Raw genomic sequence first — 23,130 nt, forward strand, 5'->3', positions numbered from 1 at the left:
TAGTTGTAATAATAAAAGTTAACTAAACGAAAAAAACGTTCAAAATGTTTGGTCATTGGGCCTAGTGAAGGAAGAACTTTTCGGTTATCGGGTCGAACACCACGGATACCTTTTATTGTCTTGTTCAGACCTCATTCAATAGGAGATTATAATTTATTCTCACTTCATAATGTTCTTCAAGTGAGTTATGTATAGAAACATAATTTCTGAATTTTTTTTGACAGTAAAAAAAAAAATAAAAAACATTAAATCAATAGCATATACTTTCAAGACTTTTTTCTCTTTTCTTTAATTAAAGTTTTTTTTTGGTTGTTTTGAATAAAACTTATACTACTGTTGCAATATAGTAAATAGAAGTATATAGTTTTAGATTTATATCGGATTTATATCTTTATTCTTATTCTCTACATAAAAAAATCGAAATTTATCAATTAAACTTTAAGCTTTATATATCAAGTTTTAAATACAATATTAACTTTTTTATAACGTTTTATTCAGTAAAATAACTTTACTACTAAAGTGAACCGCACAAACACCAACAACAATCTTTATGATAATCTGCGACCTGGTTTAGTTTTCTAATCAAGCAGACATAGTCACGACAACCTAACGTTTCAGTTTTACAAAACGTGCTTGATTTGTATAAAGTCTTGCACTTGATCATTTTAAAATACTTCGTTGTAGTTTGAGCATACACAATCCGGTTATAAGATAGTTGGTGGTAGTAAAAAGAATTTCTCATTAGAGTTTTCAACATTTTACGAAGACAAGTTTTGCAGGTAACGAATAAAAACTTAAGTTGATAATCAAATTTCATATTGAAAAATTAAATAGCTAAAAAAGTAAGTACTACATAGTTTGTACAGAATAAATTGCTACAATTATAACAACGTTATTCAAATATTTTTAAATTCTTAACAGAATATGCTTCTGTTACTAGTAAATACAGTATAACTATGAATAGCTTATTGTATCAGTTATGATCCATTTGATTACACGATTTTACATGGATAACTATGGCATTTCTAGAGCTAGTACATGCGTAAAGCGCCTGACGTGAGGCACGCAATTTTCAGACCAAAACTTTCAGGATTCTTTCGGGACGTTACCATAGTGACTCTGTTGCTGATCGCACGGCTTAGTGTTGGTGACATCTAATTATATGTTCCCCATCAACTATCGTCGGTACATTAAAAGTCGCTCATAAATCAAGGTTTTTTTCTTCTTGTAAAACATGAATTAAAGTCTTTAGTGCTTTTATGGTAATTAAAAAACTTAAATTGTTTCTCAGTTTTGTATTTCATAGAACTAAAAAAGTCTTTCTCTTGTTTTGTTAATATCATTATCTTTTTTTTTTTCTGTTTGTACTAGCCACCGACAAAATTTAAAAACACTTTTATAGGTCAACAGAATTCTTTGTTTTATTAATTCTACACCTTTGAACAATTTTTTTATTAATTCTACACATTTAAAACTTTTTTTTTGTTTCATAAAAGTATAAAAATATGTGTTTTCTATTTAAATAATTTGTTTACACCACAACTATTTTGACGAAAACTTTTTTGAGAGGACTTAACTAAAATTGTTACTATAGTTTTTTTTTAGTATTTTAGTTTCTAATTTATACTCATAGTTTATAAACTTACTTTAATATTAAGTTAATTTTTAGTAAAATAAATTGATCATCATTCTACATTTAAGTAAAACTTAACGTTAAAAAATTTCAAAAAATATAATACCAGCTTATCAATAAAATTGTCTTTTTTTAAGCAGTATTCATAATTTTGTGAACTATTTTTTTATTTTAAAACTAGGTTAAAATAATATTAATTACAGGTACTCGTAAGCATAGTCGCTAGATTTCCATGGGAAAATCGCTACAAAATTACTACAGGAAATTTAGTTCTTTGTTTGTAAAACTATGAAAAGTGTTCCGTTCTAGTAAGTACTGTAGCTGGTACAATGTTTTTAACAGTGCTCGGTGTTTTATATAAAAAACTACACTGTCAGTAAATGGTCTCGTTTAAAAGTTAAAAAAAAAACTTCACAAAACAGATTTTTAAAAAAGTTGATTTATTTTCAAAAACTTCAGGTTTTTACATTGAACAACTAAAAGATGATAATCCAAAAGGAAAACTTGAAGATTATTTTTCATATAATTAAACTAAAATAATAATATTTTTATATACTTTGATTGTAAACTAAGCTTCGCTTAAAAACACATCTTTGTTATTCTTCTATGAAGAGCAGACCCCAAATTTTTTTTTAGCAATCACACATTTAGTATTCTTCCCTATTGCAAACTAAAAATGACTAAATGTCATAATTAACACATCTCTATAAAGTTTTGATTTTATATAAAAACGAATAATGTGAACAAACTGAACAATTTTCCAAAAAGTTTACATTAATATAAATAATTATTAATACATGTACAACTTGGTGATGAGATTCAAAAATAGTAGTGACTTGGGTGTAGCGAAAACTATGATGATCTTGTTTTTTACTGGCTACTACAACTTATTTATGCATGTTAAAACGTCATTATACACATTTTAGTTTCAATCTTTCATTACAAACATACGTTTAAGCTATACATTAGATCTATAACGTTACCTGACAAACTATTCATTTACACTTTTATATTATTATCATGAATCTCAACTAAATAATCAATATTTTGACGCGTTTGCAGAGCACCTTAACAACTTGCAAAGTTATAAAAAACTAAATTGTACTTTTCTGATGTGTGGAGTTTTTTTATTCATTTTTTTGATAAACTTTAACTGTTTATAACTCAAAATTAAAAGTACTAAGTTTCCAGTGAAAGATAAAATATTAACATGATTTTTCAAATAGATGTTTTAGGTTTTTTTGGTTAACAGGATTAAAGTATCAAAATTTTTTAACTACTGTCGTAAGGCATTATAATTATTTTATCACATTCAGTTAAAACGTCAAAACTAAAAATCGAAGTAAGTTAAAGATTTTTTATCGTCTATCGTATGTTATTGCTAACTACTATATCTTTCTTTTTGGAGTTCTTTTCGGAGACTAAAAATATATCAATATAAGTTTTATTTTTCCCCAAATGAAACAATACTACTTTTTTTAGTGTATAAAACAGATTGGACATAGTTTTCTACAAAAATTATTTTAATTAACCAAGAAAATGCAAATTTATAACAATTTTAAAATTAATTCTCATTAAAATACAGCAATAATAATAATTTTAAAATTATTTCGTATTAAAATGCATAAACCTTTTTTTACACAAATCTACCAACTTAATAATTTTTATTCTCACAACTAAAAAATTTGGCGAATTTAACTTAAATTTGAATACTTAAAAATATATTGTTTAATACAAAATGTAATTAACTCAGAGGCAGCAAAGTAATAAATCAAATATCCCTACTTTAAATTATAATATGTTTAACGCATTCTTTTACGTAAATAACATAAGTATTTTTCAACAGTAAATTTTCAAGTAAGTAAAAGATATATCTCAGAGTAATAAATAACTGTAAAAAATTTTATCTAATGCAGAGATTAGTCAAACATTCGCACATTAAATAAGTTAAAAAACCATTACAGTTTTTCTAATAATTCACTTTTTACTAAACTCAAGTTTCACAATAACAGAAGAATATTTTTTCAAAATTGTAGAAATCAAACAAAAAAAAATTTGTTTCAAACAATAAAGTATAAACTCAAGTTTAATCTAACACAATCAAGCACAATATTCTCTCAAAACTATATCAATATAATTTCATACCAAACATATCAGCACTTAAATTTTCTGCTGATGGCCTCATTTGTGTACGTTTTGTTGAAAGTTTTAACGAAATCGTTGACACTCGAGCAACTTTTGGTCAGTTCCGTCAGATGCATGATGAGGGACACGTCTGATTGTTGCTGCGAACAAAATATTTACTAATAATTATATTTGAATTAGCTTAACTTAAAAATTTTCCAACTTAAATTTTACATTTTATTTTACGTGTTACCACAATCAAAGTGACTATAAATTTAATGCTAAATATTATTCATATGATTAAATTTTACTTTGTTTTCTAACTAGTTAGTCTCATTCAAGTAATCTGAATATTAGTATTAGTAACCTGATAAACATAAAAACTGTATAAAGCAGTTTAGTTTTACTATTCTACTTACTTTTATGTTTGTCCAATACTTGTTACAAAACGTTAAAAAAAAGAATTTAAGTTTGATGTATCTTTATCATTTATGTTAAGATGTTAATCTGACTACATAAAAAAAACTAAACAGATAAAAAATTTTGTCCCCTTAGGAAAACGTAAAACTTTTTAGAAAGTTGAAGCCCTAACATTTAAGTTTTATGTCTAAAGGAATCATTTTAGGTTTTATCTATGTTGTAAGATCAAAATTTAGTTGTACTAACTGTTTAAAGAGTTCTTGATTCATGTAGCTAAAACTGTATTTTTTTGAAAATTAATTGTAATACCATTATTTACCCGAAGGTTTTATTAACTACAAGACTTACCAATAAAATGTAGTAAAAAAAAACTCCATACCTGACCTAATGGTTTATCAGAAATGGCGGGGAGGGATACAAGTATAACTCACATAAAGTCAAAAATATTATATATATATATTTTAATGTACATATAAACATTTTATTTTGTTATTTTCTCCTGGGCCAGACTTTTAGTTTGTTTTAATAAATAAGCCTTCAGATAACTTATTATTTTTCTAAATTTGAAAACCCAAATTTAAAAATTAAATACCTGACTGAGTGTTGATTTCAAATCTCGGTCGTCAGAAATGGCGTGAAGGTATTTTAATGATTTAATTAAATAAAATATTTGATCATACAATAAATCAAATAATTAAGATGATTATAGGTCCTGATCGTAAAAAACAGAAGAAAATAATTTGATAGAAAAAAAAATCTAAATAAATTGTTTTAAAAAAATCAAATACTTGACTGAGAGCAGATTGGAGGTCCTGATCATCGGAAATGGCGGGAAGCCTCCTCGTCAGCGAGTGGATCCTCCTCAAAATCTCGTGGTTCACGGGGAATTCCCCATTGTGGACTTTTTGCGAGTAGTCGAGCAGAAGCTTCATTCTGACGTACAACATTTTCATGCAAGATTTTTGCTTGCGAAGCTCCTCGCTTGCTGAAAGATTTTAATAAATTTTTACCTTTTTTATTAATTTATAATTTATTTATTTTTAACTTTTTAATTAGTTAGTTTTTTTCAACATTTTTATGCATGATTTCTGCTTCCTGAAAATTTTCGCTTCTGAATAACACTATTCATATACATATGTAGATTTGTTTTAGTATAAAAATAGTTTGTAAAATTTATTTGTTATTTAATCACCTCATTTTAATATTTTATTTGATTAATTTTTATGAAATTTATCATACACTTCAATTTTTTTGTTGAATTTTACTTTTGTAGTATTAAAAATAGCTTTAAATGGTTGAAACTCATCATGACAGTAAAGTAAGTAAGTAAGTAAGTAAGTAACAAAGCAGTACTTATATTTTTAACTTTGAAAAACTTCATAGGAACATTTTTAAGGTTTATTTCTAAGCTTACCTATTTTAGTAAAGTATTTAGCTATTTTCTTATTACCTATGTACTGTATTTTTTTTTAATTAAATGATACTTTAGGTTAAAAATTCACTGCTTAAGTACGCCAACTCTAGCAGAGTGGCCACTGATTTTATAGAAATTTCTTTCAGGTTTTCTGATTTTGTTTTATGTACAAATTTTATTGTTTTTTATAAGAACAAACTAAATAAAGCTAAAAAAAAAGTTTTAAATTTATAAAGATACTGAAAAGATACTTCAGTCTTACATTAACTGATTTTTTAATAAAACTCGAAAATTTATACAATATTTCATTGTTATGTTCTAGTCCTTTATTACTAAATTTAATTTCATGAAGAAAAAGAAAAAATTAAATTTAAAGCTTCTTTTTCAAAATTTATTTTGTGGAAAAACCACAACCGATGGACTAACCAAAAACATGGCAACCCTGCTTTTCAAAATTTTTGAACCTTACTAAGAATTTTAACACCTTTTCCTAAAGAAAATAGTCCATATAAAAATTAAAAGCTTATGATACAATATTTTAAAGAACTGAAAACTATTCAAGTTATGGTCAATAATAATCCAACATTATTTTGATATTTCTCCTGATTCGAATTTTAAGCTTTTGAAATTTTTGAAAAGTATTTTAAATATTTTTTCTAAATAAAGTCAAACTAAATAAAACATTGCTTTGTTCTGAACTGGAATCTTTTGACATAATAAAATAATAAAAAACTATCATTTGCTTTTTTAAGACCTAAAAATAAATAAAATCATGATGTTATCATTTAAAAACTTGTTAAAAAAAAAAAAAAACTACTCCTACTAACTGAATTAAACATTTTGTTGTTCTGAGTTGCATACTTTAGACACGTGATCAAAATACTTAAACATATTAAAAATAATAATACCAATAAAAACTTAATAAGAAAAATCAATCATACTTGCAGACACATCCTCCTGCTCGGAGTTGGACGCTTTAGACACGTGATCGATTCCAATCCTTTCAGCTTCCTCAGTAACCAGCACATGTTGAACTTCGACTAAATTGAATTTTCCAGTTGTGTGGTCCAATATTGATTCGTAGGTTTTTACGTGAGACTAAAAGTGATATAGTTATTAATTGGTTACAAGAACTAATTCAATTTTGAAATTAAATTCAACCTTTTAAAGTCTTTTAAAACTATTACTTTGCTGTGGGACCTTACTACAAATTACTTTGAAATTGTGTATTGTAAAAAAGTATTAATAACTAAACGATTTATTAACGCTGAAACTTATTCTAATAATTTTATATCCAATCTTTTTAACCTTTGGTAAAAATTTATACTTCAAAAAAATAAATTTCAGTCCGTGTTGAGTACTTGTTTAATAATATAATATTATTTTAAATTTTTAATTTTAAAAAAGCTTAATCGAAATAAACTAAAAATTTTAAATATGACGAAAGGATAATTATTTTTTCCTTTTAAAACTACAAAACCTTAAGTTAAAATAGAACTAAACTTAAAGAATAGTTAAGAAAGATAGTTTCAAAACAAAAACTAAAAACTCAACAAAAGCACTAGTTAATATGAATGAGTAAATTAATAAATTTTACCAGCTGATTATTGATATAAAGTCGAGCATATTCCAAATGCAAATATTCATTTTCTTTACTAAGTTGTAAAACAAAAAAGTATCTAGAAGTTAACAAACAAAGTAGAGTCAAATGGTCTCAGATGAAACATACAATCTTATGTACAGATACTTAGTTTTACCCTTAACCCATAAAATCTTTATTAAAAGAATACTACTTGTGAATCGTGCAAATTCAGTTCCTGTGATTCTAAATTTTAATTTATGTAAATAATGCTAAATACTGTCAATTTTTAAAAACTTTTCATCAGACATTTACAATTGAAATAATTAAATTGAATTACAAACAAGCTTAGAGTGGTGATTTAAATAAAAAAAATTCACCAGGAATTTTAGTAACAAAATGCTTGTATTACAACCTTAAAAACTTTAAAACTATATTGAATTATATTTTTTTTAACAGTAAACCCAAAAAAAAAAAGTCTATGATTTAGACTAGGGTTTCCCATATTTTTTTAATAAGGCCTCCTTTGAAGAAATTCAAAAAACTATGGCTCCTTTCTCAAAATACCAATGTTATACACCTATATGTTAAATTAAAACCAGAGTTATATACACTTAAGACCTTTTTTGCTATTCACCATCAACCCTAGAATGACTAGTGTAAGTTTGAAATCATGGCCTCATGGCCCCTTTCTCCTCACACACTCCCTCTGGAGTTTTGTAAGCACTTACAGTGTTTGAAATTTGGCTGAAAATTATTTTCACTTTTAAACACCATTAAATATAAACTTCAGTTGAACAAGCAAGTAAACAGATTAATTAATAAACAAATATAACTCACATTAGCATCCATTTTAGCGTTTGGGTTGAGCAGTAGAAACAGGGGGTTTTCGTTCCACTTGCAAACTTTCTGGTGCAGTGACGTAACTTCTGTTGTGACGTCACAGCCCGTCGCGTACCAACCCAAGAAGTCCACGTCATCAAACACTTTCTTGACTGTTGTAAAAATAATAGATGATAAATAATTGAAAATTTCAATGTTGTTAGGATAATAAAACCAATCAACTTTATCTAGACTTTCTTTACCAGCATGATAATGATAACTTTATAACAACAGTAAAAAAGTTTTAGTTTTCAGTTCAACTTGTTAAAACTAAGCCGTATAGTTCAGAAAAAAAAGCTCATTAGACAATTTCATGACTGACAGTGGATAAAAACTGGTTACTGTTATAAAATTTTTTTTAGAGTTAATAATATCGTAAAGTTAATCTGGTGAAAATAAGTTGATAACATTTTCATGAAATTTCTGGAGTGTCAAGTAAATTCTAAAAATTTAGAACATTAATTGTTTATCGATGTATATCTAAAAGTAGAATAGCTTTTTCTTTAAAAAACCAGATCTTTTTACAAACTGAACATTATACTAAAAATTATTTGATAATTGATTTTATGGAAATTAAATAAATATCATAATATTTTTCACTGTAATAACTACTTTAATTTAATTACTTGTTATAAAGAACTTACAAGTTCACTTTATTACTACTTGTTATAACAACATTATTTCAAATAAACTTTATTAATCTTCAAAAAAATAACATAAACAAACTAAAAAGTAAATAAAACTAGGTTATATGGAAAATAAACTATAAAAACCCAATGTATTTTAAAATAAGGGTAACATTTTTCAAACTAACACATTTCAATTTTTTCATTGAGGAACAATTCATCAAACACAACATCATCATCTTTTTCTGTTTTGTAGTCCAGTTCAAATGATGTCACTATTTCAAGAGTTCTGCTGTTTTGCCTACCAACTAATGCTCCGTACACTAAAAAATAGTTTTTGTAAGATACTTTAAAACACTTTGTTTTAAAAAAATGCAATGATAAAATACAAAAAAACTTGTGTATTAAAATTTTACTGTGAAATGCTTTTCGCAAAAATTTACAGTTCTTTAATTTACTTAAGGTGCTTGAAACACACTTTAAAAAGTTAATGACAATAAATTATGTATTAAACTTTGACGCGGCTCATTTTGTTGTTCTTTATTTTTTTTTAATGAATCATTCAAAGACACTTTAAACTGTTGCTTGTTTACCATGAAACGTTTTTTTACAAAGTTTAATAGTCATTAAATATTATTGTATGTATATATTTATTGGGTGGGTGTCACTTTTGCACGGCAACTTTTTTGCACAAGTTGAAAAAAAAATACTATTTTTAATTATTTTCTTTACCAAAACACTAATCTTTACCTTCGGTTGGTAATTTTTATTTTATATCGTTTTTAAAATATTTCCTGTTTTTATTTTTGATAATTTTCATTAAGTTTATATATATTTTCTATTACTGTTATCCCTAACTCCTTCATTCAGTCAGTTTTTATTTTCCTTTTTTTTTTATTATTATTTTTTTCTTTTATCTGGTTTTTATTTTATTTTGTAATTTTTTTCTGTTATCAATGATACCACTAACCTTAAAGTGGTAACAGTGATAACAAAAACAAAAATAAAACAGAGAAAATTACCAAATGAAATAAAAACCAGGCATAAGAAAAAAAAACTATTAAAAAACAAAAAAGGAAAAAAAAAACTAATACCCTTGATCAGTAACTTTTTTTGTAATTAATCTTATTTTTTAAACAATTTAGTTTTCTTTTTATTTTATTTGTTTTTTACTCTCGTGCAAAAACAAAAGCAACCCTTTGTGCTAAAAAGACGCTTGTGCAAAATTGTCCCCTGGTGCAAAGTCACTCTTGTGCAAAAGTGTCCCCTCATGCAAAAGTGACCCGTTCGCATATTCATTATACACTTAAAAAAAAACTTTAAAAATATCATAATCAGAAAAATTCAAAGTTCAAACCTTGCTGTGGCTTGTTGTCATTGGTGGACTTGGTTCTGGTCCAGTGGTCAGATATGTTCATTATGACAAGTGGATGCAAATTGACCTGGACGCTGACCAGCCCTTTACCGTCTGTATTCATTACTACATCTAGTTTGAAAGAAAAAAAGAGAAGCAAAAATGTTAAAAGTGGGTTATAAAATAATTATGTAAATGATATAATTGGCTATATTATACTTATCAAATTTCTTTTATAATAACAATACATGGTCTGCAAGAAAAAAGAAACAATTATGTTATGATATATAAATGTAATTGTGTAAATTATGTAAATATTATGCACTTGCTATATATTTACTATCTGTATTCATAAATATATCTAGTTTGTCTTAAAAATTAGAAGATATGTTAGGTAGTTATGAAAATGATGTAAAAGTCATATTACAATACACACTGACCAACCCTATACTATCAGTATGCATAAATATATATAGTTCATAGGAAAAAATAAAGAAAAATGGTTTTTAAAACAGAGTTATAATAAAATATGAAAATACTATATACTCAATATAAATTTACTATTTATATTGTATTTAATTTTTAAGTAAATTTAAAAATTTAAGTATTTATAAATATTTCTAGTTTGCAAGTAAAAAAAGTAATTTAAGTGAGCTGTAAAGGTAGTTAATGAAACACTATAAACAGTTATGTTAAAATAACAAAACTTTTTTTTCTTAAGTATATCTAAAACGTATAGAATTATTATAGTAAAATAAAGCTTTTTTGTAGTCAGGTCATAGTATATCTATTTTATATAGAAAACTATTAAGTAACAAACAATTAAAAAGTATTATCCTTATACAGTTATGCAAAACTTTACTCTAAAATGATTTTAATTAACAAGAGATGCACTAACGTATATTTTAAAATTTGCACACTTATAAAACTTAAAAAGTACCTGAAAAAATTGTAGAAAAACAAATGCTTCTTCAAGCACATTCTTTATTTTAGTTACTAAATAAATAAAAATACACAACTACTTTTTTAAACTAAATACAGTAATTACATTAATCATATTTCAAATACACCTCTTTAGAAACTAATGAAAATACCTGAAACTTTTTCTGCAACAACCTCTGTGGGCTCAATTTCCATTTTATAATGTAATTATAAATATCAGCTAAAAAATAATACACTATTGTGTTTTTAGAAGTCCAGCAAATTTTTTTTTATGATTTTAACATATTTACTCAATGTAGCCAAGCTTTTAATAGAAAAAATTATTAACAGACTTAATAAACTTCAATACTTTGAAAAAAAAGTGGTGTTTTTTGTATGAATAAAAACTAATATCTTTAACTTATAAATGTTTCCAAATAACTAAATATTTAAAACAAGTTTTAATTAAATACATAAAATAAACTTCGCTATTATTACAATCTATACTAAAAACTTTAAAAAAATATTCACAATATGAGTAAATTGCAACTGGTAAAGTTAAAAAAATTTCTGTACGTTAAAACTATTTTAAACTCAAACTTTTTTTTATAACTTGTTTTATAGTTTATTATTTTTCTAGTTTTGCAGACCAGAATTACCAGAAAATTATTTTGTCTTAACTTTTTTACCTGAGCTTATTTTTACTGTTTTTTGTTAGTAAATTTTCTGAAATTTATTATTTACAATGACAAATATATTTTTCAATGTATTTATTTAATAGTTTGGTGCGCACAAAACTTTTCCTTTACTTATTTACTGTGCACAGATTTCATATCAGATTGGTTACAATATGTTCTTGTAAGAAACTGCAGTTTTTCATAAACAAATGGTTCCATAAAAAGAGTGTTAGTAAGGACTAAAGGGCATAGGGAGGGGGGTCCACCTTGATTTTTACAAACTGATCTTATTTCATAGAGTTTTATCTGAGCTACCAGATATTTTTAATCGCTTGAAAAAAATCAAAATATTTTTTGAGATATGAGAGATCAAAGTCAGTGACCTCAATTGGTTCCTAATGGAAGGCGCAAACTAAAATGCGAAAAAAGACCATTTCACTAAAAATCTATCTCCTCCTTCATTTTCTAAGCAATCTTCTTCAAATTTTCACAGAAAGTGTATTACTAACTTTTAAAAAGATTGAATAGAGGATTTTTTTTTTTGAAAAAAAAAATTATTTTTATTTTTTTGTATTTATTATCTAAAAATTTTATTTATAATATTTTTAAAATTCTAACATTCAAAGTCTTATAAACTATAAAAGGAACGTTTCCTGAAAGTTTGAGGTCTCTAGCTCAAAAATGAAGGAGAAAATAGATTTTTAGTGATTTTTTGTATTGGAAACTTTTTATAAAAATTACAATATCTTAAAAGTTAAATAAGATTTTTTAATTCTATAAAAACTGGCTTGTAGTTTGTACTTAATGCTTTTATATAAGATTCATTTTTATTTTTAGTAAAAAATGCCCTATGCCCTTTAATTGTTTGGTGAGCATAATGATGAGACGGGGTCCAATGAGAAAAAAATCTAAGATACGGCTTTAACTTGACGAGCTGACTTAAGTAGAAGCAAAATATAAATCCAGGTTTTACTCTTAAGCTTAGAACTATGGAGAAATGTTTTCAATGGTTAAATGTAATTATGCTGGCCTAACTTAAGAAGATGGCTTGTATGGTTTTTTCAAACATAAAAAAAAATGTTTTGCTGTTTTACCAGTGAATGAGCCTTATTCTGTACTAGGAACTAAAGTAAGCAAAGCTACAAATCAAATACACATAAACTATTTTATTTTATTGCTTTAAATTAAGTGAACTGTCTCAGCAGCTTTTCATGTTATGCTTCTTTAATTTCCAAGCTTGCGTGGTTAAAGCTTTTTGTGCATTTTTTAAACTTAAGTTTAATAACTGTACAGCAAGTGGAAATAAAATTTAGTTGTTAAATTTTTGTGTTTTTCAGTTATAAAGTTTTATTTGGTTTATAAGTTTTATACTTTTTTAACTTAAAACCTTATTTGTGTTTACTTCTTGTTTTTGAGACAAACTATTTGAACTATTTTTGTTGTACTTACTATTTTTTTGGCTGATTCAATACACCCTTTTATCACTTGGGTAAAATCTAAGAAGAGATGTTGAACTACATAAATAAATATTTGGAACAATTCAATTTTTTCATGTAGCTTATTGCTACAAATCTCAGCTGTTTAAATTTGAAATACAGACTCACAAGTACGTTACAGTAGTAAACAACTTACACATAAAAACATTACAATGCAAATTTGAAATTTGTACAAAGCATTTTTAAATGCAAAAATCAAGCTTTGTTTGAAAAACAACTAAAAACTACAAAAACTTCAAATAAGTGAGACCATAAAATTTATAACTATTATTTTCAAAGTTTAAGAGAAGATTTTTCATATGTTAGCAAAACAATACAAATTTGCATCTCTTAACAAAGTAGCCCCTTGTTTCAACACATACAACAGCATTGACTTTTTAAGCACAGGCTAAACACCGGGTTATAACTTATGTGTGCTTAAAAGAAGAATATTTGGATAATTTTAAGCATTTAAACTGACAAAATTAACATTATCTAATAAATAGTATAACTAAGTCTATAAAAACCAAAGGCTTCTCAGAAAGAAATTTACAAATACATTATATACTTAATAAAAACAGACTTTTTTTATAGAAAATTAGAAGCTTTGAAGCAGTTGAAATGATAAAAATTGACATTTATAATTTTAAAGCATTTAAACTGATACTTTGCCATTTCTATAAATAAAATACTGATTTAGCTTTGTATGAATGTGTTTGTATGTAAATTGTATTTCAATTAAATTTAGTTTTTTAACTTTTTCTTTAAATATTTACAACTATAAATAACAAAACTGTTCTTAATCAAAATAGTTACTAGTAAAAGATATAAGTAAACTTGTATATTTTATGTTAAAATGATAAAAGCAATTATATAGTTTTACTAGGGTGCTTATAAAGAAGGCAAACTTTGAGTTATCAGCTATTTTAATTACATTTGGCAAGTATCACAAAAACACTCTATGGAAAATTTTAGATAAATTAAAGAAACTTTCACGCAAACACCATCTGATTTTTGAAAACCACCCTAATGCAAACTTTTAAAGACCCAAAAAATTCGACCTTAAAGTTATTTGCAGGAAAATGTTTTACATGTGGCAATTATCACAAAAACAAACCTATCACAATTTAACATTTTAAAGAAAATTTTATCTAATTTTGTAAGTTTTCTTAAGTTTCCAAATTAGGTTTCAAAATATCAAAAAGTGCCTCAAGAAACTTTCTATAAATCTTCTTAAAATGTACACAATTTGTTTTTGTATGTGTGAAAGTTTCTTCATATCACTTAAAATTTTGCAGAACATATTTTTGTAATATTTGCCAAATGTAAAATAAATATTAGTTGAAAACTTTAAAGTTGCCATTTTTATAAGCACCCTTTGCCACACTGTTTTGTAGTAGTTTTTAAAAGTTGGTAGTTATGTAAAGAAATTTAGCTTTTCAAATAAGCAGCAGCTTATTTCTGTGCATTTACTTTGCTTGCAGTGCTCACTTAATTGGATTGTTGGAGTATTTATTTTCATTTATGTTCATGTTTAGGATTTGAGTTTCATGCTTTTCACAGGGTGGCCACTGGTTTTTTAGAAATCTCTTTGAGGCTTTTGAAAGTACAAGTTTCCTTGTTCTTTTATTAGTATATAATTAAAGTTATGGTAGTTTTTTTTTTAATATCAGTATAAAAATATTATTAAGATAAAGCAATACACGTTTAAATCTGATTTACAATAAATAAAATGTTAAAAAATAGAAAAAAACATTGTGTATAACAGCTATTTCTTATCTTGTCTAAGTTTTAATATTTTACATGCAGATACTATTCAAAATCTTAGGTTTTCTCAAGATTTTAAGTTGAATGACCACCGAATCTTCACAGTTTTTGTTGAGAACTTTAACACTGAGATTTTGGTTTTCCTAGATTGAAAAATATTTTTCTAATTTGTTTTAGGATGATTTAATGTTCAATTTTTTAAAGGGGCAGGTAGTATCACACAGATGTTACTTATTTACTTTATCTAGAAAAATGTTAATAGTTGTTGAGAATTAATATGACTGATGATTTTTATCTTAAAACATTTGTAGCTAAGGTGATGTGTAACTCAAAGACCTTTCTCCACATCAGGTCAATTAACACTTATAAGCTTTAACTTAATTTAGTCTTCTTTATTTGCTTGTTTTAAATAGACTATACAAGTCTATGAAGCACCTTATTTCACATAACATTTATTGTTAAAAAAGGGGGACTGATTTTTTTTTAAAGCTAGTGTTTTAATTAAAACAAACAACAAGAAACATAATAAGTCTAGTTTCAATAACAAAAGGTTTGTAAAAAAATAGTTGTAGTAACTACTGACACTTGTTAATGATTCAGTAAATTCATACAAAATAATCGCTGTTATTTTGATAAATTTTATTGTGTGAGAATTATTTTCAGGTTTTTCTGTAATCCCTAAAAATTATTCAAATTGAAACAAAAATACTTTCGTGAATGGGGAATTCTTAATTAGTAATCTTATTTTAAATTAGTAAATAAATGTAATATTTTTTAAACTCAAAATAAGATAAATAATTAGTAATTAGTTTATAGTATGAGAAAACTAACATTAGTTTTTTAACATTAAGCTCTTTTAAACTTATAGATTTTTTTTAAATTAAACGAATATAAAAATTATAAATTACACAGATATACTAGTTTTCAAAAAAATAAACATAAAATTCATGCAATCTATTTTTAACATTCTGAAAGTCACAAAACAGAAAATAATACAAAATTAAAACTATATCGTTGTAGAAGAATACACCTTTCATATTGTTTCTTTAACATTAAGAATCAAAAATAAAAGTTATAAAAAAAAGAAAACCATAATTTAATTTATAAATATTATAATTATAATAATTTTCCAATTCAAACTGGATAGAGTTTTTTGAACAAAAATAAAATTATAGCTTTTATTAATCTAGATTTAGTTACTCAGTTTAAATTACTATGATAAATAAAATGACAAATCTAATACATGACAATGATAAAATAAAAAACTACTGACTTTTCAAGATTTGCAGCAAAAAAATGTAAAAAATTAATTTTATACAGTTTTAGGTGTAACAGTTTGTTATAAAAGCGGAAAAATAAATTTATTTTCTGTTCCTAGCACTTAGAACAAAGAGCAAATTACAAATGTACAAAATTATACTTTAATGAAATTTGTTTTAAAATTTATGTATATATATATAAATATATTGTTTATTCACCAATTAAAAAACGCTCAAAAAGTTTGGTTTAAGGACCTGGTGTACATAGAAATCTTTCAGTTATTGAGTCGTACACCATATAATATAAAAACATTCAAAAGATAGTAAATTATTAAGTAATGATTTCAATAAAATCATGGTTAACTAATTTTTATTTAACATGCATGAATTTTTTTTTAATTAACATCTTCATTTCCAAAAAATATAACAGTATTAAACAAAAAAAAATTAAAGCAGAGTTTCTAAAAAACTTGTTGCTAACACTAAATTATAAAGTATAATTTGTTTATTAAAAAAGATGTTACAGTAAATTAAAGCTTATGTATACATTTGTGAAAAAGTCAATATTTTTTAATTTAAATGATGCTGAATATTCTAAAAATATTCTTAGTATATCAATTATTATTAAACAAGTTTTCAAATAAAACGGCTATAAGATATTAAAAAAAATAAATTCAGTCAACTGTTTTCTGTTTTTTAAGAATATCAATATTTAAAATAGGTAGTTGCTAAAATACAACAAAGCTTGCTTAATCGAAGTTAGTTTTATTCATATAGAATTTGCTTTTACTACTAATTAGAAAAGGTTTTTATAAGCAAAAACAAATTTCTTACTTAAAAATAATTATTAATTTTCTTTTCAGATTACAAAGTTTTAAGTTTTTTTTTTGATAGTTTTAAATTAATGACTGTACATAAATGTATTCAAGTAAATGAACAAAATGTACATTTAAAATTATAAAAACTATGAAACAAAAGAAAATTGACCATTTTTGATGTTTTAGAAAACCGGAAAAGACTTATGTGTTAATATTACATTGAGATTTAGAAAAAAAAAAACGAATCAAAATAAGTAACTTATTTAAAAACTGGTTTCAAATTATAAAAACGACAAGGTTTTAATTCTTTAAACTTTTTTGATTATTGTCATTGGTTTTGTTAGTTTCGTAAAAGTATATTTGACAACAGTTTGCATTATTTTCGCTTAAATTGAAAACAAAATAAAAAGACAATTACATCCTTTTAATAGAAAAAAGACATTGAAATAAACGAAAACAGTACAAACATAGAGTATATGTCAAAAAAAAGTCTTTTATTACGTTTAAAAAAGACAAAAAAAAACTTTTAGTTGTTGTTTATTAGTGTAAGGTTAACTAATCTAAAAACATTTATCAAAAAAATTGACTTGCAGGCTTTCTGTTTAAACAAACTAGAAAATGAAAAAAAGTTAGAATAAAAACTAATTTTACAGTTCAAAATACTACTTTAAAAACTTAAGAGAAAAGACCAAACATCGTTGATGAATATTATACACTTACTAACAAAATTTAAGACTTTTAAGAAACTTTTTTTGTTTCTTTACTTTGATTTAATCCAGTACAGAGTTTTGTTTTGTACTTAAGCAAACCAAAAGTGTAATTCTTATTGAATTGATTTTTGTTTACCTTTTTTGTTTCAAAGAAATGTTTTACCTATATAATTTTTAATCGTTAAGTTGATATCATACAGCTGCATTTTATTATGTGCAAAAACATTTTTTATCCTTTATTTTAAATTCATTTCTTTTGTTGGCACTTTTTGTCAATTGTGTAGGAAAAAAACACAGATAACAACTTTTTATGTCTATCTTTTTTTAAATTTTGTTTACGTCAAATTTACTCGTTTAACTGATAGCTAATAGCAGTATTTTTTACCACATATTATTGTTTTACACATATTACTATACATATTATATATTTTGTTATATAACATATTATTGTTTAAACTTTACTTTTTTACATATATTTTATAATACTATTGTTTTAGATTAAAAAAATATATTTATTTTTTATCTTTATTTTTTTAATGTTTATATTCCATTGCTTATTCTTCATTTTATCAAAAACCAAACAATTAAACATTCTGATCTTTATTTTCGTTATATCGTATAATAGTCTTAATACTTTTAATTTCAATGTACTTATGTTTTTTTTTTATTTATATATTTATGTGTAAATTTCATTTCTTATGTTCTTGATTTTTAAAAAACAACTTGTCAATCTTTATAATTTAATTCATGTTTATTTTACACTTTTACATTCTTGCTATGTATTTAAAACACATTATGTTTATTTAACTATTTTATATTCTTGTTTATTTAATGTTTTTATATTCTCGATCTGTATTTAGTTGTTTATTTAATGTTTTTTACATTCTTGATCTGTATTTATTTGTTTATTTAATTATTTTACATTCTTGATCTGTATTTGAAATTAATCATGTTTATTTAATCATTTTAAATTCTTGATCTGTAGTACTTTCCGGTTCCGGTGGTCACGGGGTGGATCGGGTCGCCGTGCTGGAGTCTGGACAGATCGCTGTGGCCCTCGCGACCTTTTTTAAACGGGTCGCTTTTGTACCTAAAATAAAAAAATATAAAATTACTTATATTGAAAATATTTTTTCTTATATGTTCAAATGGGTCGCTTTTGTACCTGAAAATAATAAATATAGATTTATTGAAATTAAATCTGTACTTATATTATACCTAAAATAAAAAATAAAAGATGAATGAAATATTTATACTTGGACTAACAATACTAAATTTTTACAAAATAATCAAACAAATTTCTGACGACCTTGTTAAACGAGTCACTTTCGCACCGGAAATATTTTTTCATGTTGAATGAATTAAAAAGTTTATGCTTGAATCAATAAAGTTAAAGTTTGCTAAACAATTAAGTTTTTTGAAAAAACTAACAAAGTTCTGAACACCTTGTTTTAACGGGTCTTTTTTGTACTTGTAATAAAAAGTTAAAGGATATTTTTATACACGGAAATCTACTTCACAAATTTAACATATATTGGCTGTAGCTCAATTAAATAGTTTAATAATCTTAACTTGTTAAAATAGGTCGCTTTTGTACTAGAAATAGATCTTTTATGTTAGGTTTAAAGTTTATTTGAACAATGATTATTAGTCAAATCAATTGTACCGTTTTTTTTGTAAAACATGAAAAATATTTTTTAGATAAGACGTTTAGTTATTTTAGTATTTTGTACGTTTAAACTAAAACTCTTGCACCTTAAATACAAATATAAACGTCCTAGGTTTTGTACCTAAAACTTTTTTATATTTGAAACAGATAATTTTCTTTGAATTAAAAAAATATTGCGATTTTGAGTATTTTTTTTATTTTAACAATTGATAACTTTAATAAAACAGTATCAATTTAAATTTTATCATATTTCATTGTGTCGTTTTCAAAGAGCTTTTCGACCTGATGTTGTACTAAAGCTTCATTTATACGTATAATACAGTGAAATATATTAATTATAAAAAAGTACAAGCATGTAATGTAGTACCTGAAATTGTAGAGTCGGGTTCTAGGTTGAACTTGTAAGTCTCTAACAAATTGGCGATCGCGAACCATGTCGACTGGGAAAGTTCTGAAATAATAATTTCATTTTAACAACAACTTTTTAAGAGTGATATTTTACTTTTAAAAGTTTTTGTATATTAATCTGTTAAGAAACTGTTATTGTTTGATATATAATAATTTTGTATATTTTAAAATAGAATATAGTTCGAAAAAAGTTTGGAAATGAAAAAAACTTGAAAGGTATACTCATTTTTGTAAATACTTAGATATATGAAAAACCCTTTAAATTGCTGTTGTAAGTTTTAATTCGAAATAAAATACTTAAACTAGTTTTCGTATAATCAACGCAATGAACTTGAGCTTAATATTTTTATGTTTGCAAAACCGAAATTTCGGTGTTACTAATCAAATTTTTTTAAACGTCGGAAAATTTTTAATTAAAATATGTTTAATAACATCCAAGATAACAAACAATAACTTTTTTTCTACATATAAATAAGCAATTTTCTAATGATAAAACACAAAACATCAGTAAATTCTGTTTAGCTTAAATAAACTGTTTACTTTAAACATGAACAATAAAAAACAAAACATCATAGTTACTAAATTATATTTTTAAAAAGCAAAAAATCTGTCAGTTCTACTTAAAACTTTAAAACTAATTACTTTATTAAAGTTTTTGAATTTAAATTTGTACTGTATTTATAGTCGATATTTTATTTTTAAAACACATTAAACCTATAAGTTCTATTTAACACGTCAAAACTATTTAATTTAAATTAAAGTTTTTAAAATTACTTTATTAGAATTACATCTATAGTTTTTTATAAAAATGTATTTATACTTCACATATTATTTTTAAACCTGTAAGTTCTGTTTAGCACGTCAATCCGTGGATCGTCCAATCCTCTCAAGTAATCAATTTTCTGCGGCGTCAGATGAACATTACCGAACTTGTCAGGAAGATTCTTGCTTCTTGGCCTGATATTTAGTAAAAATAATTTGAAATAAACTTTGCTTATTACATAAAAAGACTCAAAATGTCAATATTATTGCGAATTATAACTTGAAACAACTTTTACTTTTTCAATTTTGTATCACATGTTTTAGCTTTATTACCAAACTTTGTTAACCTAATTAAATGGTTTAAAATACATTACTAAATTTGTCAGAATGATTTTTGCTTCTTGATCTAATGTTTAGTTTAAAATAATTTTGAATAAACTGAACAAGCATAAAAGGTCAATGGTGTCAAAATTAAAACTTATGCTTCTTATGCTTTAGTTTTTGGGCTACAATAAACTACAACTTAGCTGAACAACTGAAGAAACTTGAAAAAATGACGGTAATGAGAATAAAACTTATAACATGCTTTGACTTGCAACTTGTGTACAATACATATGAGTTTTGTAGGTAAAATTAAGAATAAATTGATTATTATAAAAATGTAATGAGCTTTAAGATTTCTATTTTAATTGATTTTATTTCCATACAATTCCTACATTTACAATACCTCTTAAGTTACACAAGCCTTTTGAAAGGTTTCGCGTCTAGACCTGAGAGATAATTTAGTATAATGTGTTAAGTTTATTTAGTATACATTTAAAAGTTAAAAAACTCTAAAAGTTTGATAGTTTTAAGAACTTTAACTACAAGTTTTAGTTTTTTAAAATCAAGTAGAGTGAAAATTTTTAATCTATTTATATGGTTTAAAGGTGGTTAAGTAAGGATAACTAAACTTGTTAAAATTGTTTTACGTCTGGAACTTAGTTAAAACTGTCTTAATAAGTGTGTAAATTATATTGATTAATTTCAAAAGACAAGAAATATTTACAGAGTTTTAAGTAAATCGATATATTATTGAGAAACATGTTTTTGAACACCCAAAAATACAAGTTTTCGAAACATATGTTTTAAGTTTCAAAGTCAAGTTCAAAAATGCTTGAAAAAAAAAATAACACAAAAAGTTTTTAAGTAAAAGTGGTTTGTAAAGTCTAGCTTAAAAATTCTATTTAAAATCGTTACGTAACTTTTTTGTTCTTTTTATAGCAAATGTTTAGCTTTTAGAAGTCAAATGTAAAAAGAAAACTAAACTTAATTAGCTTTAGCATTTATAGACCGTATTTTTTTATACTTTGTTTATAAAATTACTTTAGTTTTTGTGTTTTTTAAATTTTAAGAAAATTTTCCATCGTAATGGTAATATAAGAAACAAGTATTTTTTATTTTGATAGGTTGATAAAACTAACAAATATATAATACAAAATTTTTAATTAATCTTGATAAACTAATGAGTTTATCTTTTTTTTTATATCGCATCATTATATTGTATACTGAAACAACTGATTAAGTTTGATGAAAAGATAGTGTCGTAAGCTAATAATAGAACATATATTTCAACTTACGAAATTTCGTAAAAAATATAATGCTTGGTTCTTATTGTAACGAATTTTAATGCTTTACCAATGTTACGTTTAAGTTAAATTCTATTAAAACTCACACATAGTTCACTTTAAACCATTGGTCAACAAAAACTTTAAATTATTTTTAATATTAATTGTCGATGATTCAAAGCAGATAATTTGTTAATATTTTTCTCAAAAATTTGTGCGTGATTTATTTTAGAAACTTTAATTTATTTATAATATTATTGTTTTAAAATAATATTTTAAACGTTAAGTAAAAACTACGTTAAGTTAAAAACAATTAAAAACTCACTCGTAGTTAACTTTAAACCCTTGACTGTTCTCAGTTGATTTCTTGAACGCTTTTTGCCTTAATTCGACTATAGGGCTTTTTTTCAATGCAAACTTCATCTAAATATATTTTAAAATAGTTGTAAAATTAGTTATACGTGTTTAAGTTTATAAACACGTTTTTTAAACAAAAAGAGTTTGAGATTTTTTTTTTGTTTAATTTAATACTACTTGCTAAAGATTTTTAGGGTTTATTTAATCAAGTCTTTTTCTACGTTTTCATCTTTGCTAAACCTTATTTTATTATGCTTTTTTATAGTTTTCGAATATTGTTTAAATTGTAAGTTTTAAAATACAATATTGCTTTGAATATTACTTTAGGAAACTGTACTTGAAGTTAAAAAAAGCTTTAGAAATCTAAAAAGATTTTAATTGAGCTCAAAAATTTTTTGATAATTAAAAAAGTAGTTAAATGTCACTTAAACCCAAATTTTAATAAAATTATATGCTCAGCTGATTATTTGTTTTAAATACAAATATTAGTTTGTCTTAAAAAGGTCAGATTGGTGAATTTATTGATTTTATACTTGACATATAGCTTTTAATACGTTTACAAAAAGAAATATTGTTTATGCAAAATACAGCGTATAAAAAATTCTGTCAATAGAGCAAGTAATATTTTATACTATACCTTATTTTAGTCTCTAAAGACAATGTTTTAG

The 23,130-nt window shown here is 24.4% G+C and overlaps 1 protein-coding gene across 1 annotated transcript; it reads right to left on the bottom strand.

Annotated features, from left to right (window-relative positions):
• Positions 1-3,456: 3,456 nt before the first annotated feature.
• Positions 3,457-11,196, bottom strand: LOC145835891 (COP9 signalosome complex subunit 6-like). Its single transcript, XM_082943642.1, has 7 exons — positions 11,127-11,196; positions 10,036-10,146; positions 8,867-9,001; positions 8,011-8,165; positions 6,533-6,689; positions 4,966-5,162; positions 3,457-3,918 (listed from the first exon to the last, which is right to left on the bottom strand). Exons 1-7 carry the CDS (start codon positions 11,167-11,169, stop codon positions 3,787-3,789), a joined length of 930 nt encoding a protein of 309 aa, XP_082799768.1. The 5' UTR covers positions 11,170-11,196; the 3' UTR covers positions 3,457-3,786.
• Positions 11,197-23,130: the final 11,934 nt, after the last annotated feature.

The sequence above is a fragment of the Thalia democratica genome, chromosome 5 (assembly GCF_965202585.1).
Source record: "Thalia democratica chromosome 5, ktThaDemo2.hap1.1, whole genome shotgun sequence".
In the NCBI taxonomy this organism is placed as follows: domain Eukaryota; kingdom Metazoa; phylum Chordata; class Thaliacea; order Salpida; family Salpidae; genus Thalia; species Thalia democratica.